We start from the raw sequence: 22,460 nt of genomic DNA, 5'->3' as shown, positions 1-22,460 counted from the left end.
GTTGGAAGGCCAAGTTCTATGCAATATTGCTTCAGTTCCCGGTGGTTGTAGTCTTCCAATTTTTCCATCTGGAATTTTTCCGTTGTTCCGCTCTCTGTTGTCATGGTGGTTGTGTGTCGTGGGGAGAGTGACTCTCTGTACTATTATGCGTAGGTTCGGATCGCGCCGCTGGCCACCTATGTTAGACGGGGACCCTGAGGGTCGGCCGTCTACTGAGGGAGAGGTCCCCGATGAGGACCACCTCCGGCGATTGTACAGATATGTCACCTCCCTCCCCACAAACAGCCACCACACCAGGTTGAGTTCAATACTTTTATATAAGGTTTGTAGGGCACGGATATTGGCGATACAGGATATATCGGACCCGAGGGTCCTCTCACTTCTAGTCTCTGTAGGGAAAAAAAAGGGGGTAGCGGGACAGTCTTGGTACCGGGTCGGTACAGGAGGTGGCAAGAGGTGAGCTCCCAATCCTCGAGGCTGGCGAGTCTGCAAGTCGGGCCGCGGCAGCGCCAGCGCCAGCAGGCCAAGACGATGGTTTCACGAGGCAGAGGGCCGCGGCAGCGCCAGCAGGCCAAGACGATGGTTTCACGAGGCAGAGGGCCGCGGCAGCGCCAGCAGGCCAAGACGATGGTTTCACGAGGCAGAGGGCCGCGGCAGCGCCAGCAGGCCAGTCGCGGATGAGTTCTTCTCGGGTCTCTCGACTCCAGGATACAACTGCCTTCCTGGTCTGGCCCTGCCCCAGTTATAGGTCTGGTCCCCTTTGATGTCCGGACCCTCGCGCCTGGGGGCCGGGAGGTCCGGGATGAGGGAGTCCAGACACCCAGCAGGGGGGTGGAGCCAGTGCCCAGGGCGGCCTGGGGTGATCGACACCTGGCGGAGGAGAGCCGTTGACGATTCCGTCTCCCATTGACTCGCCAAGTGGTCACTCTGCCTCCTGGGAGGAGGTTGGTGCCTCGATGTCGGGGCCGGCCGGGCCCAGGGTTAGGGTCGAGTTGAGGCCACGCGGCCTCGTGCTGTAGTACCCCAAAATGGCGGCTGGGCCGAGGCCGGGGTGCGGATGGTGACCCGGGCCAGCTGGGTCCGGAGCTGGTGTCTTGTGGTGGAGGGATTGCAGGTTACTTCGGGTGGTCGCCGGGGACTCTGGTTGGGGATTCAGGGAGAGCCAGGGTCCGGGTCCCGTTGCGGGGAGGGGGGACAGCCCGACCATGCGGCCTGTCCAACAGGCACCCTTTCACGCAATACTTAGTTTGAAAGGGGAGGGAAAACCTGGTCTTACCCTGGCACAACAATGAGAAAAGTTTAATTTATCCTCGCTTTTGCAGTTTCCATGTGTGCAGCACACATAGAAACAGCGAAAAACCATTGATTGTTTATGTGCAGGAAGGTGTCCTTCCTGCATAATAACAATCATTTAAAAAAATTAAATTTTGCAACTTCTATGTGTGCTGCACTATGGTGCAAGGGTGCCTGCGTTTGTGCTAGGCAGCTAAATTTAGCACCAGCGATGCACCATATTGATGTAAATATGGTGCAGTCTTGCTTTTCAGCCAAGTAGGCTAACGCCGCACTCTGTCACTTCAATTGTAAATAAGCCCAAAGTATTTCTGGTCCCAGTCATTACTACTTAATGCAAGGCCACACCATGGAGATAGGCACACCTGTCAGTAACTTTATTAACCAGTATGCACTTATGGAGTAACACCCCAGCCAACCTCCTTATCCCAGTCTTTACTATTAGAGGACATACCCAAGCCAGAATGTGAGCACAATCACTGAATCAAGGGGTCCAGAATGCAGCACACATAGAAGGAGCAAAACACCATTAAATATTGTGGGTTCATCAACTGTTTCAACATTCTCATATTATTCCATTTTCAGACGCTGCTACAACTTTTCACCTCCCTTCCTCTTTTCGGGCTAAATACCTCATATTAACACAAGCACTTCAATTAGCTCATGACTCGCACTTCACTTCTCCTTTAATGCCACCTCAAGAACCTCTCCTTACTTCCCAACTACGTACCTCATTGCTTACAGGCACTAGGGCATCTAAAATCTATACTCTTCTTCATGCATCAGCACCGTGACGTTCAAAGACTAAGGTTGAAGAAGCTTGGGAAGCAGATTTGTGCATCTCATGGTCTATTGTGATGTGGGACAGGATATGGACGAAATTACGGAAATCCTCCAGGGCTGCAAATACGATTCAGACTCTGTTCTTTATTTACAATCGCCTCTTACTCTCACCACTCACTCTCAGTAAAAGATACTCCGGCATTCCAGATATGTGCTGGACTTGCTCCACACCTTGCGCAGATTTGAAACATATGCTTTTCAAGTGTGCACTGGTTCATGCGTTCTGGACTAAGGTGTGGTCTCAAATTAATACCATCTTCTCCTCTACGCACCCTTTTCACATATCTCACATCTTCTTAGGCAGTCTCTCCCCTATATGGGATCACTACACCCTCAGCATAAAAATAATTGACCTGCTTCTTGCAGTAGCTTTTCAACAGGTTACCAAAACATGGAAGGATTTCACTAAACTCTCCTATCAGGCATGGTGGTACGCTATATGTTATAACCATAGGTTAGACACAACGTTTGTGTACCCACTCGCTTTGGCCCCAAAACGAAAGCAGCTGTGGGATCCAGTCACATCATTTTTTGACATTAATGCTCTTCGTTCCCTGTCTCAAACTCCATTTCAACAAGAAGTTGCTAAACCTCCATGAGTTCCTTACAGCCAGATTCATCAAGCTAAATTGCACTCGCAAAGGGCAAGATTCTCAGAATCTTGCCTTTTGCGAGTGCAATTTTTGCATTTGGGATTCATCATCCCAAATGCAAAATTCGCTATTAAAGAATTCGCACATTTGCGAAGAATTGCATTTAAGGAATCTCTATTTGAGATTCCTTAAATGCAATTCATGAATCATTTTAAAATTGCGAAATTGCAATTTTGGGCCGCTATTTACCGCGAGGTCAGACCTCGTGGTAAATAGCAAAAAAATTAGAAAAATGCATTTAAATGCATTTTTCTAAGTTGCATGTTACACACGCACATGTCCTTTGGACATGTGTGTGCGCAACACCAATGTAGATTACATTTCAGGGGTGCTACAGGGTGTCCTTTGGACACCCCTTCACCCTTGAAATCGCATCCTTATTTGCGATTAGCTAATTGCTAATCGCAAATAAGGAATAACTCCCCATTCATTCCTTATTTGCGATTAGCAATTTGCTAATCGCAAATAAGGAACATGTAGGAATCGCAATATTTTTTGCAATTCCTACATGAATCCCGTTTTGCAAGTCCTTAATAGCGATTCCTTATGAATCGCTATTAAAGACTCGCAAAACGGGTCTTTGATGAATCTGGCAGTTAGTTACCTTATCTATTTTCTTAGCATAAGTTTTCACCATTATTACGTTTACCAGGTATCTTTAATTTTTATGTACTTTAATTTTGCTGGTTATAAATGCATTTCACTTTTCTTTTCAGTGCTTATGTTTTACTATTTATTGTATCAATATCATTGTGCTTATTTATCCTTACTCTGTACGTCTTCGATTTTATGTTCAATACAATCTTTCTGAACTGAAATAAATATATATATATATTGTTTTTGTGCAGGAAGGTCTCCCTTCCTGCACAAACGCAATCACCCCTGCAACGCAGGCGCTAGGCAGCTTTTTTAGTGCCAGTGCAGAAGTGAGCATAGGGATGCACCGTATTCTTGTTATTACGGCACATCCCTGCGTTTTGAAAATGACGCTGATCGGCACAGGAAAATTGCTTGCAGCACTGCACTGAGCCATTTTCATGTTAGTATGCCCCACAGTGATTTCAGATTTGGAGGAGCGAGCTGAAGGAATTAAGGGCATTTAAAAGGGCCACATCGAATTCTCAGTCAGACAGTCCTGGAGAAGAAACCCAGGGCAAGGAACTACAGTCATCATATTGTCATTTGGTCTGTGTATACCCTGTGGTCGCTGGTAGGGGACAGTGGAAGGGGGGCAGGAATAGGCAGGGGGTTAGGTAATAAAACAAAATAATAAAACTTACCTGATCATCATTGCTGCCGTCGCCAGCCGCCACCTCTCCGCCAGGAATCAGGAACAGGAAGCACCCAGGCTTCCAGATGCCCCTGCCAATCACAAGCTGCTGATAACATCGTGATTGGTCTGAGCACTGTGGTTCGGCACTCAGGCAGGGTCTGGGGGCCTGGGTATGTTCTCCACCCAGGCAGTAATTCAGCCTGGGTGGAGAACCTACAAAGTGCGCATGACTGTTTGGCTGGCCGGAGATGGCCGGCCAGTCATGTGGACTTTAGGTGCAGCAATAGCCCCTCCTCCTCCCTCTAAGTCAAAGTACCCAGCATGACCCGCCCTAACCTGGCAGCAACGAGAATGCAAAACATAAAATGATAATATCTTCCTATGTGATCATTTTATTTTTTCCATTGCACTACTTCAAAGCAGTGGGGTGACGCTCCTCTGCCTTAGCAGAGGAGTCGCCGCTGTGTAAACCTCGATTGGAAGGCAGGGTCTTTCGTATGCCGGAAGCAATCGTGTGTATTACACTTGCTCTAGACAATTGCTTATCATGTAGGAAAAGGCTAAACAACTTGCTTTTTGCTCATTAGGATTTACCAACCGCACGGATCTCATGTGTCAACAGTGCAGTGTTCAAAGTAGATTCTAAGGCCAGTGCAGTCCGTGCACTGATTAAGGGTTGAAATCATGAACAGCTCCAGGAGTGAGATGTTGTATCAAAGGCTGATGCAGGATATGTCTTACTGAGATGGAATCAGAAGGAGCTAAAAAAGTAGAAGCATTTATGTGAAAAGGGTTTATCACTGATTCTCTCTAGATCACTAGATGCCCATCTAGTTTGTGTCTTGCCAGGAACCAAACAGTTTTGTAGCACTTCTGAATCCTATTAACATGTTCTGATATCTGAGAGAATAAGAATCACTTTCTTCTCTCTAGAGATCCTGCTTAAGTCAACTGTCTCAGAGATGGACCCGCCACCTCCCCAATTCAGCCCATAGGCCAGTCTTTTCTGCTGCATTGCCCAGCTTTCCTGCCCCGCGGGAGGCTGTAATTCCTGGAAGTGACCTCCTGGGGTGTAAATGCAAGTCTACATAGAACATTTCTAATGTTGGTAGTCATTTGGCGTCTCTGCCCTATGTCTGGCTGAGCATGGGTAAAGTAAATGTCTGCGTCTGAAGATTCATTCTTCTTTTTCAGGAATACAGCATACTCCCAACTACACATTGTTTTTGGTGCATAAGGATTTAGAAACATGAGCACTTCCATTGAAAGACCAGTGTGAAATGACTGAATGGACCAGATGATGTCTGCTGAATCTGAGGCTGTGTAACACTGCTTGGCTTGAGTCTACTCAAATGAACCTCTGGGGGTAGAAAAGCTCAGTGGTGAAGACATAACCAAAGAAAAGATATAATGACTTTTTAAATGGAACACCTTCCACAGATTGAAGCAAGCCTCCCAAAAATTGGAAAAAGAACTGATGGTGACTTTAAGAAATCAGTCCATGTTTAACAATTGAAGCAATGCTGTGGAAACATTGTTCCTTTGTAATTCCAAAAACCTTTGTATCTCCATTAATAGTTTTGAGATATAAAACCATTTTCGTTCAGTCATGTTTCACATTGACGAGGGCCCAACAGCTTCCACAACAATAAAATGTTGCAAAAACTGTGACAAAACTAAAACAAACATTCACAAAGTCAAAAGGCTGGCAGCCAAACCTAGTGGCTTTGCCAATGCTTGTTCTTTGTGTAACTAAATTTTACATTCTCAATGGTGTGGTTCGAAATGCATCACAGTGTTTGTCATGCTGCTTGGATACTTATATGAAGGTGACGCAACAACTACTTTGTAAAGCAAACAATGTTTTTGTATGAATACAGTGTGGAAATATTTACCATTCTGTAGACTTTTCATTTTACACAAACTTCTGTACGCTAGTTTCACTGGGCGCAAGTTAAACATATTATAACTTTGCCATCAAAGACGCAAATAAATGAAGCTAAGATCTCCATGTTTAAGATAATTAGGAACTGTGTTTCTGTTACAAGTTGCACAATTTTAGACACTTTGGGGCAGATTCATCATTACGGCTTGCAGCATAGCAAGCCACCTTGCTGTGATAGACTGCGCTGAGTCAAAGGGCAGGAATGGTGATATTTAACATGATACGGCACATTCTTGTCCTTTCCTTGTGTCGGCCCACAATGTGATGCCTAGCGCCGAAGTCGGCACCCTTGCACATTGGTGCAAGGGTGCTCACATTGCAGACAGGATTCGTTTTGTAACAATCCTGTGAGGCCTTTTCCTCATTCAATATGTGCTACAGAATGCAGCACACGTAGAAAGAGGAAAAACAAGGAGAAATAAAGATATTTCTCCTTGTTACGTTTCGCTTTGGGAGTTGCAGCATTTTGACACATTCCCGGTCCTGCCATCAATGATAAATCTGGGAATGTGCCAAAATCATGGGTAGATGCCTGGGAACACTAATGCTCCACCCATGCAATGCTTCCTTGGGGAAGAGTAACGCAGGGCAGCAATTTGCTCTGTGTTGTGTTACTCTAGATTTATCAAGCCATGCAGGGCCACGCAAGGTGGCCTTTTGAGGCTTGAAATTTTTGTGACTTAGTAGTTGTGTCACCCTTACGCCCCCTTGCATGTTACAAGACTGACTCAACTCGTTGATGAATCTGCCCCTTGTGTTTGTGCACACAGAAATTGTTGTGAAAAGAAAAATACTACATACGATCACTCTATGGCTCACTCTCTATCCATCAAGGCTATCTTGGAGTGCTCAGCACCTATGGCACCTCTACTTCCAGTGCCCCTCCAGTGTATGACAGCAGTGGGTTTTAGGAAGAATGACTATTATTGTGTACCAATAGGATAAATAATCTTACAGACCGAGGTCCTCATTATGTTAAATTTACAGCTTGTCAAGATAGCAGTAAAACTTCCCCATGGGCTTTAGAATTCAACGGGTGAAATAATTATGACGTACACAAAATAATTTTTGATAGGTTAGGTGGCAAAAAGGTCTAAGCAGCCAATCCACTGCCCGGGAGCATAGCTGTTATTGTGACACTGTGCAGTCAGAATAGTCTCTGCCAAGGGGAGGACAATAATGTGCTGTCCGCATAGCAGGGAATATTTCTCTTTACAATGAATGCGCTACAAAGCATTCCATTACAAAGTGGTTGTTAAACGACCGTGTTGTTACAATGCAAACCATTACATCGCAAGTCGTTACAATGACTTGCTGTAGTGGGCGCGCTGAATTTAGGAATAGTATAATTTACTATCCCTACTCCAGTTTGTGCAACAGCAGGGAAGGTGTTAGAATGTAAATCCAACACCAGCGCACCCCCCATCCTAAGTCGTTGTAACGACTTAGGATGTAATGCTTCACGTTGTAACAATGTGGTTGTTGTAACGACCGTGTGGTAATGGAATGCGTTGTAGCGCATTCAATGTAAACATTGTCTCCCCATAGAAGGAAGAGTACCTAAGGAATCCCCAAATCTGTCCTGGGAGATCCTAGGAAGAACTCCGCTACCTACCTGAGTAATGCCTAGGGCACGTTTACTATATTATAGAACAGCACAACAACAAAAGTTACTGCACTGTGTTGGGCTTAGCAAGAAAGCTGCACAGAGCCATACAAATTAAGTATGACCAGCTGCTACTCTCTTCCCCTGCACTGACACACAAACAGGCTGCCTAACGCCACATACACACCTTTGCACCATAGTGAAAAAGTGAGTGCATGATGTCAAGCATTGGTTTGTGCTGGAAGTATACCCTTGCAACACAAAATCCTATGCTCTTACACTTTTATGTTACATTTTACAAATTGGATGTGTGCTGTACAGTGGAGCAAACATGAAAGAAGTGAAATGGTAATGCAAAGCCAATCTGACACTCTTTGGCGATCTTAATATAGCCGACGTGGCTCTACCGGCCATTAAAGGCCCACTCCAGCGTTAATGGGCCAAGTCGAAGGCGATGGTCTTTAACAAGTGAGCGGGCCATTAATGGCCGGTACAGCTTCCTACGGAGGACTCTAAGGCTATTAAAACATTCCGCCCCTAGAGGACATCCCCTAAGGCCCGTGAGGCCTTTGTTCGCAGTAACACTGTGAACAAACATTGGAATATTTGAGCTTTGGGCTTCTACCGTCCATTAGTAGCACCGAGCACTCCATTGTTTTCAATGGAGCTCCCACCCTTCCAATGTTCTAATTTGTGTTCAAAACTGTGGTTTGTAGCTTTGGAACACTGAGTAGCACACATACAAAGCTCCACTGATGCAAAGTAGTACAATGCAGCACAAAGCTCCACTTTAAGGGCAGCTATCCAGCAAAAAAAATGTGTTGGAAAGTAATTACTTTATCAAGATTTAGTGCCTGTTTCATTGCCTTGGAGTGGCAAAAGCCTTAATAAACCTGCGGTGGAAAGAAGTAGACTTAATTTGAAAACGGCAGGTACATATGCCAATACCAACCAGCTAGGCAGAATTAAACCTGATGCAATGCGGAGTTCTTGGATGGGTAGAAAAAGCATTTCACAAATGGGTGGTTTCATATTCCCCTAAACTAATTCCCCACTAATCCTGTTGAGTTCTGGAGTAGCGTGCTACCCGCCAAAAAGCACTTCAAAACCTCATCAGGGATAGCAAGCATATGTAAATGCAAACCCTTCCCTCTTCTATCCCTCCACTATACTTTTCAATCCAAATAACAGATTAACATGTCCACCACTCAAATTAATTTCATATTTCCCGATACTAATCCTTTTTGGGTTCTGGAGTAGCATGCTAATTGCCGAAAAAAGCGATTTGAAGCCTCGTCAGGAGCAGTAGCGCTATTTAAATGCAATTACAATTACTGCCCCTTATCTTAAGAAAGCTGGTTGTTTTTCATGCATGTTTTTAAAACAGACTGGCTTTGTACCATTATACACAATCTCCTTAACTCATGAATTCAACAAGGGTCAAGCACACTGACAAGAAGTTCTTAAGGGAACAAATCAGAGGGGCAGATTTATGTCGGACGTGCGCCACGTTTACGGCGTAAACGTGGCGCATCCCTGTGACCCATTTACAACGTGACGCATCTAGGCAGATGCGTCACGTTGTAAAGCCCTGCGCCACCTGTGGGCGTTCCGGCGCAGGGTGGGCGTTCGGGGGCAGGTGCGCCTTGCAAAAGTGCCTGCGTGAAATGTACAAGATTTCACGCACACACTTTTAGGCCAATGCTGCGTCAAAACCCTGCGCCTGCTTGAAGCATTGGACAGATAGGGCCCCCCAGAGCCTTGCTGGAGCTGCATCGCGCTTGCGACGCAACTCCAGCAATGCACCACCTTTACGGCACAGATGCGTCACGCATCTGTGCCGTTTGTGCCCCATGGTGCGCCGCATGGGTGGCGGAGCTGCGGCGCACAATAACTGGCGCATCCCAGGGATGCGCCAGTTATTGTAAATCTGCCCCAAAGTGTTTTAGGCGCGAACTAGAAAGTATGAATGTAAAAGGTGGTAGAAAAGTGGAATAGGCACACGTGGTAGAAAAATCACGTTTATTTCACAAGCACATAAATTATGAAAAGAAGGGAAGAGAAGAGTATATTTACCTAGTGCATTACCTAGTGTCTGTGTGTCCATATCATCATCTATGAACTCCTCCCCCTGGATTATGTTCTGTGTGTCCTCACTGTGGTTAACAGGGCTTGTCATCTCCTGTTCTTTTTCGTTTAGCATTTGTGCATACACATTTCTGCCCGGCAGTTTCCTAAAAAGTAGTGAGCACAATATACATATAAAATAAACATGCCGATTTCAAATCATTTTTTTTACACGCAAAGCCAATGCTTTCAAACTGGTACTACTCTTCGAAATAACTTAGGCCCGACCACATAGACTGCACCAGTAGCAGACTATGTTGCATTGGTTCTGGGCAGTGACATTTCCATCGGAAAAAAGTTGCACTTACTAACTCGTAATAAAATACAACATTTTACAACAGCTGGTTTGTGCAAATGTCAGTGACTTGTGCAACGTGTTCAGCATCAGTATGAAATTACTCAGGACCAGAAAAAATCTACTTATTGCTGGCCCATTAGAAGAAGTGAATTATTTGAGGGCAGATTTACCAGAAATGTTGAGTTTCGAAACTTTCTTGATGCAAGGGTTTGTGAATAATTTTCAATAGTTAGCATTTTTTTAAAGACTGACCCAAATTAGAGGTATTTCAGTGCTTTTCCGAAATAACACAGCAAACTGTGGTAAACTAGTAATAATGGGGCATATTTACTAGAAACTGGCAGAGCGTGGTGTTACGCCAAAATTGATAACACTGTGCTCTGCCAGTTTCATAATTCAGGTTTGCACTGTAATTACAAGAATGCAGAGCACCCCTGCTTTTCCGCTGGGGCTAAAAAAGCTGTCTAGCGCCAGGGCAGGCACCCTTGTGCCATGTTGCATGGGTGCCTGTGCTGCAGGTGTGTTGGTTTATGTGCAGGAACGGACACCTTCCTGCACATAAACAATTTTACAGGCGATTTGCGGTTTTTATGTGTGCTGCAGAATGCAGCACACATGGAAAGAGCAAAATACAAGGAGAAATGAAACATTTCTTCTCGTATCACCTGCTTAAGACCAGGTATTCCCTGGTGATATTTTTGGCGCTGCCCCATACCTTGTAAATATTGGGCAGTGTCAAAAACAATTGGTGTTGCTACAGAACAACTACTGCAACACCTTTTGCACGCCCCTTTCATGCTAAGTGCTGCTTGAATAGGAGTCTTATTTACAAGGCGGGGTTAAGCCACGTTAAGGGGCTTACGGGCAACTTGAAAATTAGGCATAGGACTTAACGCCACCAGAACGTCGACAAAAGTGACCTTCTGGTGTTGTTAATTCTTTGTAAATATACCCCACTGTGTCAAAGGCATTATGTTTCCTCTTGAGGAAACCACTTCCATTCATTTGCTAGGTGGGGTAGTCCAATATAGGATCATGCCAGGTCCATCCAAAAGGAAGAGGGTGTGAGAAGATGCATTAAGCTAACACTCTTGTTTTGCAGTTCCCTGCTCTCCTTATATGACCTTTATTTATATATTTTAATTGCAACCGATCATAACATCTTCATTAATAATGAGGTAACTTATGTAGCTAGACCGCAAGATGCCATGTTATATCTTTCCCTGGTGTATATGTTTTTTAATAGTTAAAAACAGATGCCACTTGTTGCAACTGACCACAGCGTAAAAGCATCCTGAATGGCCAGCATTACATTTTGACTCCAGACCTTGCACTAGCTTCTGACAAGCTGATTATTCTAATCCTCGCTGCTCAACTGTGCAGTCGTTTACATGCTTAAGTCTCTTTACATAAATTGTACTACTAAGGAAAATCTGACAAACAATAATCATTCTCTGATACAAGCTGCATAAATTAAGAATATACCTTGGATTACCCATGTGACAGTGATCTCTCCTGCATTAGAACCTCCCCTCCTCCCTCCCTACCCTCCCCAGCCCAAGGGACTCCCCAGGATTTCCGAGTGACCATCTGCACATGTGATGGATACAAAGTTGATCCAGAGGTCCTCAAACAAAAACATGGTGGTTCAGGCCTACCAATAACGTCCACTCCTTAATTACAGCAATAGTCCATATCAGACACCGAATACCTACTACCACCCAGTTCCATCATAGCAGGTGCCTTGCTACCCTTAGGAACAGTATAGGTTGCTACCATCTGCTGGGTCAGATATCTGCTATAAGATCATATGTTGTCCGGTGATTCTTACTAGGCATTGTCTGGGGATGACCAGGGTATTGAATAGAAAATGACATTATGTTATGGTTTCTTACAGACTTATTATTACAGTTATGTAATCTGGGTGTAATGTCTGGATATAATATTGTATATGTCACAGTATCCTGGGCAACAGTAATCACTCTAGGAATGTCACTGTTGGATTGGGAGCGCTGCCAACCATGCTGAGCTGGTGGAGTGAAAAAAACTTGTTTTGATTGCTTAATGAAATGAAAATGATTTTTGTATAGCGCACATAGTTGCCCTGAGGCGTCCAAGCGCTGAGATTGCAGCTGAGACTTTGGTTGCTTGGGGAGAGAAGATATCAACCCAGTACTGCTAATTGTTAAACAAGAACGTTTTCAGCTGCTTGCGAAATGAGGGGAGGTCGGGGTTGGACCTTAAATACTGGGGGAGAGCATTCCACATCTTGGCCACATTATAAGAGAAAGAGCGGCCTCCCGATCTTGTTTTCTTTATTTTGGGAACTATGGCCAGGGTGGCATGGGTTGAACGCAGCTGTCTGGCAGGATGGTAGGGAGTGATAAGGGATTGGTTGATTACTGGGCCTAAGGACCAGAATGCCTGATGTGCAATACAAAGGGATTTAAAGCTGACTCTTTCCCTAACGGGGAGCCAGTGTAGTCGCCTTATCCCAGTGTTTACTGATGATCTGCGGGGATTTGTAGAAGAGTCCGGGCAGTGCAGTTTTGTATCAATTGTAGTTTGCGCAGAGTGAAGTCAGGGGCTCCCAGGTATAGGGCATTCCCGAAATCCAGACGGGATTGGATCAGGCCCTGGACCACAATCTTTCTTGCCTCAAAGGGAAGAAGAGGGAGGATCTTCCTGATGACTCTGAGGATGCCGAAACAGATGGCAGATAGTCTTATTGCTTGCTGGTCAAATGACAAGGACCTATCTAGCCAGATACCAAGGCTCTTGATGGTGTCCTTAGGTACCGGGACAGGGCCTAAACAAGGTGGGCAAAAAGCATCGATGGAAGATGGTGCGAGCCGACCCAGAAGCATGAGCTCCGTCTTGTCTCCATTGAGTCTGAGACAAGACTTGGTCATCCTGCTCTTGACCATCTCCAGACAGCCTGCAAGATCCACGTCCACTAAGGAGCCTCCTTCCTGAGCCAGAGAGACCACCAGCTGAGTATCGTCCGCGTAGGTAATGATCTTGATACCATACGGACGGACGATCTCAGCCAGTGGCCTCATATAGACGTTGAATAACGTCGGGCTCAACGAGGATCCCTGCGGGACTCCACAACCCAGAGGCTTACTGATGGAAATGGCATTGCCCTCATAGACCTGGAAGGATCTGTCGTTCAGGTAAGACCTGAGCCACTCCAGGGCTCTGTCAGATATTCCAGTGTCCAGGAGACGCTGCAAAAGAATGCCGTGGTTAACGGTATCAAATGCAGCGCTCAGATCGAGGAGGATGACTGCCACCGATCCTCCCCGATCTAAGATTTTCCTGGACTCCTCTGTGACAGCCAGCAATGCAGTCTCGGTCCCATGCTTGGGCCGGAAGCCTGTCTGGGAGGGATCGAGCAGCTGGTTTTGTTCAAGAAAAGTTGTTAATAGACCATTTATGTATTTTTCAAGAATTTTGGCTGCCCAGGGCAGCAGGGAGATCGGGCGAAAGTTGTTGAGATTCTTAGTGTCGAATTGGGTTTTTTAATAAGGGCTCTCACCATGGCCTGTTTCCAAGCCACTGGGACTATGCTGGTGGAGATCGAGGTGTTAAGTACTTCTAGCAAAGTAGGGAGGATGGTCTGTGTAACAGAGACTAGGATATGGGGAGGTGCTGGGTCACTAGGGGAGCCCGATTTCACCTGTCGCATAAGGGAGATAAGTCGGTCCGCATTCAACAGAGGGAATTCCGCCAACACTGGGGAACAGTTGGATTTATTTTCTTGTAAGGGACATAGAGGTATCTCCTTCGATCTACTCTGCTCTGAGGATGGAAAGGAGGAGTATATAAGATCGATGTTTTGGAAGAAGAAGGCAGCCAGATTTTCACAGCGGAGCAGAGGATTATGATCGATTAATGGAGGCGTTGGGAGGTTAATGAGACTTTTTAAAATTTTGTAAATCTCCTTGGAGCTGGAGCTGGCCTCTGCAATTTTATGGGAATAATATAGGGATTGAGCGCTCTTTATGTCTTTTTTATAGGCTCTAATGGCCTCTCTGTAAATAATTTTATCTGATTCGGCATATCCCAGCCGCCATTTTCGTTCCAGTCTTTTGCAGTAGCACTTTTTCTCCCGGAGCTCATCCGAGTACCAGGGAGCAGAGATCCTAGAGCTTGCCGCCTGAAACCCCACCACAATGCACCACCTTGCAGCAAATTTGTGCTAACAACCTTCTCTTTAAACCTGAAAACAATGCCTAGTGGTCCATCTTTCAGACATTTGAGGACATCTCAAAACAACTGTCTTCCACTAAACTTTCCAAACACTTCAATGACCCTCTCCCCTCCAAATTTCTCAAGGAAATTTCACACCTCCTGATATCCCAATGGACCAGAATTATCAATGCCTCTCTTACGCAAGGCACCCTGCCTCACTGTCTAAAAAGTGGACAAGTCACACCTATCCTAAAAAAGCCAGACGTGGACCTCTCTGATCCCAACAATTTCCTCCCCATTTCGAGCATCCCACCTTATCCAACCTCCTGCAAAAATGTGTTCATCAACATCATCAACAACTCTGCAATCACATTGACCATCACCAACTCCTCAACCACTACCAATCTAGTTTCAGACCAGGCCACAGTACTGAAACTGCCATGGTCCACATTGTTGACGGTGCTTTATGCTTTCTCGATCATAATGAATCCTGTCTTTTAATCCTTCTTGACCTATCAGCAGCATTTGACACAGTCAATCATGAAACCCTCCTGAACCTCTTAGAACTTTTGATGGGTCACTCTGGTACTGTTTAAAATTGTTCTGCTCATTCCTATAAAACATACCTCAACGAGTCCTAATCAATAAAGACTTATCCGATCAGATGCCAGTAACTATTGGCTATCCCCGAGTGTCTTCATTCTCCCAACCCTGTTTAATCTTTACATGGAACCCTTGACTGAAATTCTTAAACACTCTAACATCTCCTACCATATGTATGCGGATGATACACAATTGTACAGAAAGATTACCTCCCCTAACAACATCAGCACTCTTAATAACATCTTGATCAAAACTCTTAACCACCTCAAACCTAATGCCCTCAAAACCAAATTCCTAATAATTATGCCACCCAACCCCACCTCTAACATCAAAGACTGGCTCCCATTACTTACTGCCTTGAACTGTACCCCACAAATCACAGATTCAGCAAAATCCCTAGGAATAAAGCTAGACAACATCCTCTCCATGCTGAATCACATCAGCTCCACAACCAGAGGGGCCAATTTCAATATCCATGTCTTAAGAAAACAAAAGCATTTCCTGCCCAGTGCAGATCTCAAGATTGCGGTTCAGGCTCTTGTGATCTCCAAACTTGACTATGGGAATTCTACCCTCGTTGGCCTACCGAAAATAAAACAAGCCCTACTGAGGGCTACCGTCAGTGCAGCTGCATGCCTCATCACAGGCATAGAGAAAAATGATCACATCACACTGGCCCTCCAACCCTCTAAACTAACTTTCCTACAAATCTAGGATCCACCTAAAAATAGCATGCATGACGTACAAAGCATTCCACCACAACACTCCTCGCTACCTGGCTCAGAAACTGGTTCAATCAGGAAGGAATAGAGCTTCTCTTAATACATGCGCCCTACTGCTGAAACCCCAAAAATTTCACAAAAATAACACCTATAAGAGAATTTCTCTGGAGTTACCCCATGAATTTGGAACTCTCTTCCCCCAGAATCAGGACCATCGTTTAATTCAGTCTTTTAAAAGACGAAGTAAAAATGAGAGTACTAAATAATCTCCTTCCTATCAGATGCGACTATATGTGCCAATTTGATTTCATTGCTGGTGTTTTCGCTGTGTCTCTCTGTACTATCTTTTAACGCTGTATTTTTTCCCCTTATCCCCCTTTGTTTAGCATTTGGGCTCCACTCCGTGATACTATATTTTGCTTCTTGTATATTTGATGCTATTTGTTATGTTGTACAGCGCTCTGACACCAAAATGGTGGTCTTGTTCACACTTTATAATACTTCATTAATTAAAATACATTAAAAAAAGTAACCCTCAGCGCCTCTTAAGGGAGCGAAGAACTTAACACATTGCTCCTCTGATAAGATGGGATAGCAATTGGAGAAATTTTTGTTGTTATCTAGAGTTCTTTTTATTGGTAAGTGTATTAACAGTTGCCAATATTTCTTAAGGCAATGGAAAAAAGAAACAGAATGAAAAGTTAAACAAACAATTCATCAGGAAGACTTTTTTTGCGAAACCGAGTCTAAAATCCATTGAAGAAAGTGCTTAATTTATACTTATAATGCATATCATATAGTACAACCACATGAAGGCAAAATATTTTGGCAGGCAGAGTCCATGCAGAGTAATCATCATGGCCTCCGTCTAGCCCTGATCCTTCCCTGTACACTCAAGAACAACATTTGGAGGTAAAAGCTCATTCTTGTAGAAGCCAACAGCTGAAATTAGAGCAGGTCTAGTTGGAAATTATCAGCTTGGCTCTTTCAGACAAAAAGGCTTCTTGCAGCTTGTGCTCTGCCTGTATCTTACCAGGATGTCTGCCAATTGGCCATTGAAGTCCACTTCTTTGTCCTGGATATAAGTGGAAGCATGTCTAGCCCTTTAGGTCATCTCACAGACTCAAACAGCAGGTGGCATCCTTGGTCTTTTCTTCCACGTGTCCAGAGTGTTCTGAAGAGGGTACTCAGGGTTCCCACATTTATGCTTGCTCTGGTCTGTGGGTGATTCCTGGTACGTCCCTACCCAACAGGGAAAAGGTTTCCAGGGAAACATTACCCACATTTGCAGCATGTCCTGTGTGCCCTACTCTAAACAATCCCACAGTGGCCAGCTCTCTCTAAATGCAAGACAGAGAAAATATTCTGTCCATGTGCAGAAGAGTCTGTGTACCCACCCCAGATGTATGGCCAGGAAAATGAGCAGCACCTCCTCTGTTGTCACTAGAAACCAGTTTTGGGGGCAGCTCCCTTCCCACTCAAATAGATCCTGTCTGACAAGGGAAACAAAGAAAGGGACCCGCCCGGGTGTCAGATAACATTTGCATGTGACAAGGGGGAGTAATATTTCAACTGGAGGCTAAGGCCTGTCAAAAGAGTTTATTTTGACAGGTCAATTTGCTATTTGTACACGGTCACAGTCAAGCTACAATGTTTTCACTGTCACTGTAGTGGATGGCACAATAGGTGCTACGGTCCACTAGTGACATTAAAGTTACAGGCCCTGGGTACACTTTTAACCATATAGGACCTATAGGTAAGCTAAATATGGCAATCAGGAGTATACCAATTTTCACATATTTTAAGGGTCAGGGCACATGCACTAGGGCCTGGTTAGCAGAGGCCTAGTGCACAGGTGCACACATAGAGTCTGAAAACCAGCAACGCCAGTCCAGAAAAATGGGGGTAACCACTCAAAAAGTTACACCCGCTGTGGTTAACCATCAGGGCCTCATTAATAAAGGCCTTATTACACTCAGCAAGAGATGACTTGTCACAAAACACTGACACTTGGGAATCTGCAAAATCTATGTTCATTCAGCTTAATACAAGACTTCCAAATAACAAAATACAAGTAATATTGTTCGTAAACAATAAAAAGAATCATGCTGGTCCAGTAACACAAGGTTAAATATTTTTCGGTAAGATGAACAAATCGGTTATGGGAGCAAGCATCATAGGGCAACAAATAGTTATTTAATTTTAGTATGCATGTTCATATTTACAGGTGCTCACATAAGTGACAAGGGTGCGTAACGTGACTGAGTGAGAGTGACAATACATGAAATATCACACAAAAAAGAGACATTGAAATCCAGGACGATATGTACAAGTGAAAGGATTTTCAACAGGGGGTCGACGGCGTTTCGATCTTTTGTTACTTTAGATCATCATCAGGACTGTGTGGGCATTTTGAAATAATTCAAGACTTTTCGGAGACGGGCGCCCGCTGCTCCAGCAGTGACAGCAGCCGTGAGGACGAGTTAGGCGCTAGCATCAGGAATTCATAACCCGACCAGAAATTTCTAGCTCAACGAGGATACAGAGTCTCCATCGAAGCCCCATGAATGATTAACTCTGTCTTATTCCTCATGATTTACCAAAGCAACTCATTACGATGTCGCCTTCCACCTTGGCCCACCTCCTGGGACTAGTTTAGAATATTTCAGCAATGTTTGCTATTTAAAAGCTGATAAATCTGGACATATCTGAATATCATTGTTTCCCCTTCCAACTACACTAATTTAGAAGCACGATTAAGGCTCTTCAACGCACTGAACCAATCTGAAACACCAACTCTGAATGTTTCCCCCTTCAACTTTACTAATATTTGAAGCACGACTAAGGCTCTATAAAGTCTTGAATTAATCTGGACATACCAGAATATGATTGTTACCCCTTCCAACTGTACTAACTTTGAAGCACGGCTCAGGCTCCTTAATGTCCTGAACCAGTAAATCTGAAAAGCCAACCTTAATTGATTCCACTTCCAACTGTACTAGATTTTGAAGCACGACTAAGGCTCCCAAAAGTCTTGAATTATTTCAGAATGCTCACACATGAACAAAAGATCGAAACGCAGTCGACCCGCTGTTGAAAATCCTTTCACTTGTACATATCGTCTTGGATTTCTATGTCTCTTTTTTGTGTGGTATTTCGTGTATTGTCACTCTCACTCAGTCACGTTACGCACCCTAGTCACTTATGTGAGCACCTGTAAATATGAACATGCATACTATAATTAAATAACTATTTGTTGCCCTATGAAGCTTGCTCCCATAACCGATTTGTTCATCTGACCGAATAATATTTAACCTTGTGTTACTGGACCTTTTCAGGCCAACTTTGAACCATTGTACTTACCATTAATACTTATCCCCAGGTTCGCTTTACGGGGTACCCTTGTTTCCCAAAACTAAAGGATTTATACAGCATTTTAAACAATAGTAATGTGAAAACACAACACAAGAAAAATCCTGCACCAATTTAGATTAACATTTAATAAATTATTTGCGAAAAGACCAACAAAAACCCAATCGGTAGAACCAGAGATATGCCATTTTAAAGGTTTAAGAGAAAATAGTGCCAAAAAGCACAAAAGGCCAACTGTTGTTATCTGGTCACGCCAGACTGGGGCAAAGTCACAGGTTTAGGGTGACCGCGATGGAATGTGGGCTGAGTACATAGACCAACAAAGGTCTGCTGAACACAATACCTTAAATCCGGTTTGCACATCATTGTGAGTTCCCGCAAACAAGATGGGTTGTGCAGCAGCACTTCTGAGGACCTACAGGTCTGTGATGTGAGATCTTGCATCCAGATGTAATAGGTAGTGGTGGTTCCGATGAGCTGCAGGACTACGATGAGAGGTCCTGTGTCGAAGTGCATTGAGCAGGGGTGGTTCCAATGGGCAACAGAAATATACGTCATGCTGCATCTCGTTTGCTAAGACTACAGCTTGGGTGGCAGAGCACCTATAAGCACAGATCCAAGGGTCCAGGACTGGGATGACACCTCTTGGGGGAACAAACTCACAGCAGGCAGATTCCAGGTACTGGGTTCAAGGCGTTTGGAGCCTTTTCTGTCCCTGATGCTCCGATCAGTAGGCCAGCCAAAAAGCCCTTGGAATTACTCTAGTGGTTCTGGGTTAAGGATGATGTTCCAGTCCTTTTCACTTGGGCAGCAGAGAAGCTGTCCTTCCTGCAGAACAGCACATCAATCATTCTGAGTCTTCCACAGTTCAAGAGGGATTCTGAAGAGTTGGGTCTGAGGCACTTCAAAGTAGGAAAAGTTTCTAGAGGCTTCCACCCCCAGAGGTGCTTGGAATTTCCTGTCTCCCTACCCTGGCCCCTGGTTGTCTGGGGCATAAAAGACTAATGTCAAATACTTTGTGAGGGTGCTCAGGCAGAGCCTTTGGGATGTTCAATATATAGTAGATGACTGCTCCCCCCTCATCAAGTCAGAGATGGCCGACCCTGCCAACATCTTTTCCACTTTTGTCTCACTGTCTGGGAGCAAGCCAGCACACCTGGTCATGTGACCCAGGATACAGACTGCAGACACCAAATGGTTGCCACAAGAACATGCCAACTTTCTAAATGTTAATTTTCAGAATAGTGACTTCAAATGTGTCTTTACTAATAAAGAGGGTTTAAAATTACTATTCCTTATATACCAAACTCGACATCCCTACCTGCTCCCAAATGAAGGTTACTCCTTATTAAATGTAATAATGTAAGCCAATGTTATTCTATGGGAGAGGTAGGCCTCACATCAATGAAAAACAAATGTAGGTGTTTTTCACTACCAGTAAATGTAAAACACAAAAGTACATGTCCCAAATTTTAATTACACTGCACCATTTCCTCTGAGCTGTGTATGGCCTACTCTTAGGGTGACTTATATGTATTATAAGGAAGGCTTTAGACCATGGCAAATGGTTTATTTTGCTGAAATGAAATCACAGTTCAAAACTGCACATACAGACTGCAATGACAGGTCTGTGGCATGTTTAAAAGGTACTTAAGTGGGTTACACAATAGGTGCTACTGACCCACTAGTAACATATAATTTACAGGCCCTAATTACATGTAATACCACTTTACTCGAGTCTCACACGCAAATTAAATGGGCCAATTGGGTGTAAGTCAATTGTACCATGGTCAAAGGAGAGAGCACAAGAACTTTAGCACTAGTTAGCAGTGGAAAAGTATGCAGAGTCCTTAAAGCCAACAAAAACAGGCTCAGAAAACAGAAGGGTGAAGACAAAATATTTGGTGATTACCCTGCAGGAACTGCCTAGTCTCACAGCATCCAAAAGTGTGCCAGTTGCAGGGAGAGAGCAGAACAATGTTGCTTCTTAAGTAGATATGGCACTGTTCTGCTCTCTCCCTTTGATGCAACCAGGTGCAGCAACTTTGCTTGCTGTGCTGTGATGCGTACAACCGTGGTACATCTGGCCCATGGAGTGTTAAATAGACATATGCCAGGGCTGAAATCTCTCTAGACACAGAAACAAAGGGACGTTATGATGGTAGATGATGTATTTAGTACAATGTTTCATATTTAAATGTGTTCGTATTTGCTCAATTTCTATTTGCAGTGGCCAGAGCTGTTTGAAGCAACAACATCAATATTCTTATTTTGTGTAGATAAGAGCCTAATTTTTGTCTACATAGACTAAATTCAACCATATTATATATGTTTAAAATAGCACTGACTGACACATTGAGAAATTGAGCCAAAAAGCTAATCTATACGATTTGCTATGTGGTGCTACAGAGCACCTCTTTGCAAATTAACACAACGTAGGATGTTTATGCAATCCAGCCATGGGTAGGATGAAAACTACAAGTAAATAAGCAAGCATGAGCAAAGCCAATATGTCTCAACTCGAAACGCAGAGCTTTTGGCTTGAGCCTAGGAGGCTGATTCTCAGCAAAAAATGTCATATTGTGTTTCAACCTCAACTCCAAAAAGTAGAATGAATGTCAGAAAATAAATTCACCAACAAGTTGTGCCAATGCACTAACATACAACACTAGGGGGCATATTCTCAAGGAGCTATCGCAGAGTTATCAGCACTTTATCACAGCCAAAGTCGCGATAAATGTATCTCCCCATTCACAAGCAGGTGCTAACAGCCCATATCACAAGTTTACCTGCAATAGCAGCTGCAAAAACATCACCACAGATGACCCCAGCAACTATCGCTAATGAGATGCAGAGTAGGCGTTCCTGTGCAAAAAGCCGCAACAACACCACATCACAACATTCTCAACGACCAGCCAGATTGGCAATAAGACCACATAACATGCGATAAGGCGCTTTAGCAGCAGGAAAATAACACCTGCTCAGACCTGGTGTAAAGTCGGACGACAGACTGCACCAGGAAAGGGATCCCAGGCCAGAGCCACACCTGAAGAACAACAGATGCCAGGGAGCTACTGATCATGCAGCTCAGAGCGCCAAGAGTCCCACAACACTGACCGCCCCACCCCCAGGGTCCCCCCTCTCACCCCTCTCACCCACCAGGAGCCCTAACGCCCACACCGCATACCAACACTGAGGCAGCGCAGACAAAGACAGCGACCTTCAGAAAATGCACCAACCTCACAGACCCAACACCAGAGAATGTTATTGCCCACCACAGACTCAAAGGGACAACCATCCTCCGCACCCTGATCACCATTGCCCACAGGCTGACGGTACCAACACAGTGGACAAACAACATCCCACCTCAGACAAAGCTGCTGGCCGTGCTGCACGTGTTGGCCTCTGGTACCTTCCAAACAACAACGTACTGGCAGACTAACGGAGTTGCTCACACCTGTCGTGGATGCCTTCATCTGCCTGATACCCTGCTCAGCACTACAGGTGCCACTGACTCAGTGCACCGCA

At 44.5% G+C, this 22,460-nt stretch overlaps 1 protein-coding gene across 5 annotated transcripts in view; it reads right to left on the bottom strand.

The window, feature by feature from the left end:
• Nucleotides 1–22,460, bottom strand: part of SORCS2 (sortilin related VPS10 domain containing receptor 2) — a 2,165,153-nt gene that overhangs the window by 28,423 nt on the left and 2,114,270 nt on the right. For 3 of the 5 annotated variants that reach the window (XM_078678524.1, XM_078678526.1, XM_078678528.1), the window contains exon 26: nt 9,702–9,847. In XM_078678524.1, coding sequence (XP_078534650.1) covers nt 9,702–9,847 — 146 coding nt within the window. Of the gene's footprint in view, nt 1–9,689; nt 9,848–22,460 lie in introns of all 5 variants that reach the window. The other 2 variants (XM_078678523.1, XM_078678525.1) reach the window with 1 other exon arrangement.

Source organism: Lissotriton helveticus, chromosome 2_2 (genome assembly GCF_964261635.1).
Source record: "Lissotriton helveticus chromosome 2_2, aLisHel1.1, whole genome shotgun sequence".
NCBI classification, from domain to species: Eukaryota; Metazoa; Chordata; class Amphibia; order Caudata; family Salamandridae; genus Lissotriton; species Lissotriton helveticus.
The sequence above is the reverse complement of the archived record's forward strand: the minus strand, read 5'-3'. Positions and strand labels throughout refer to the sequence as shown.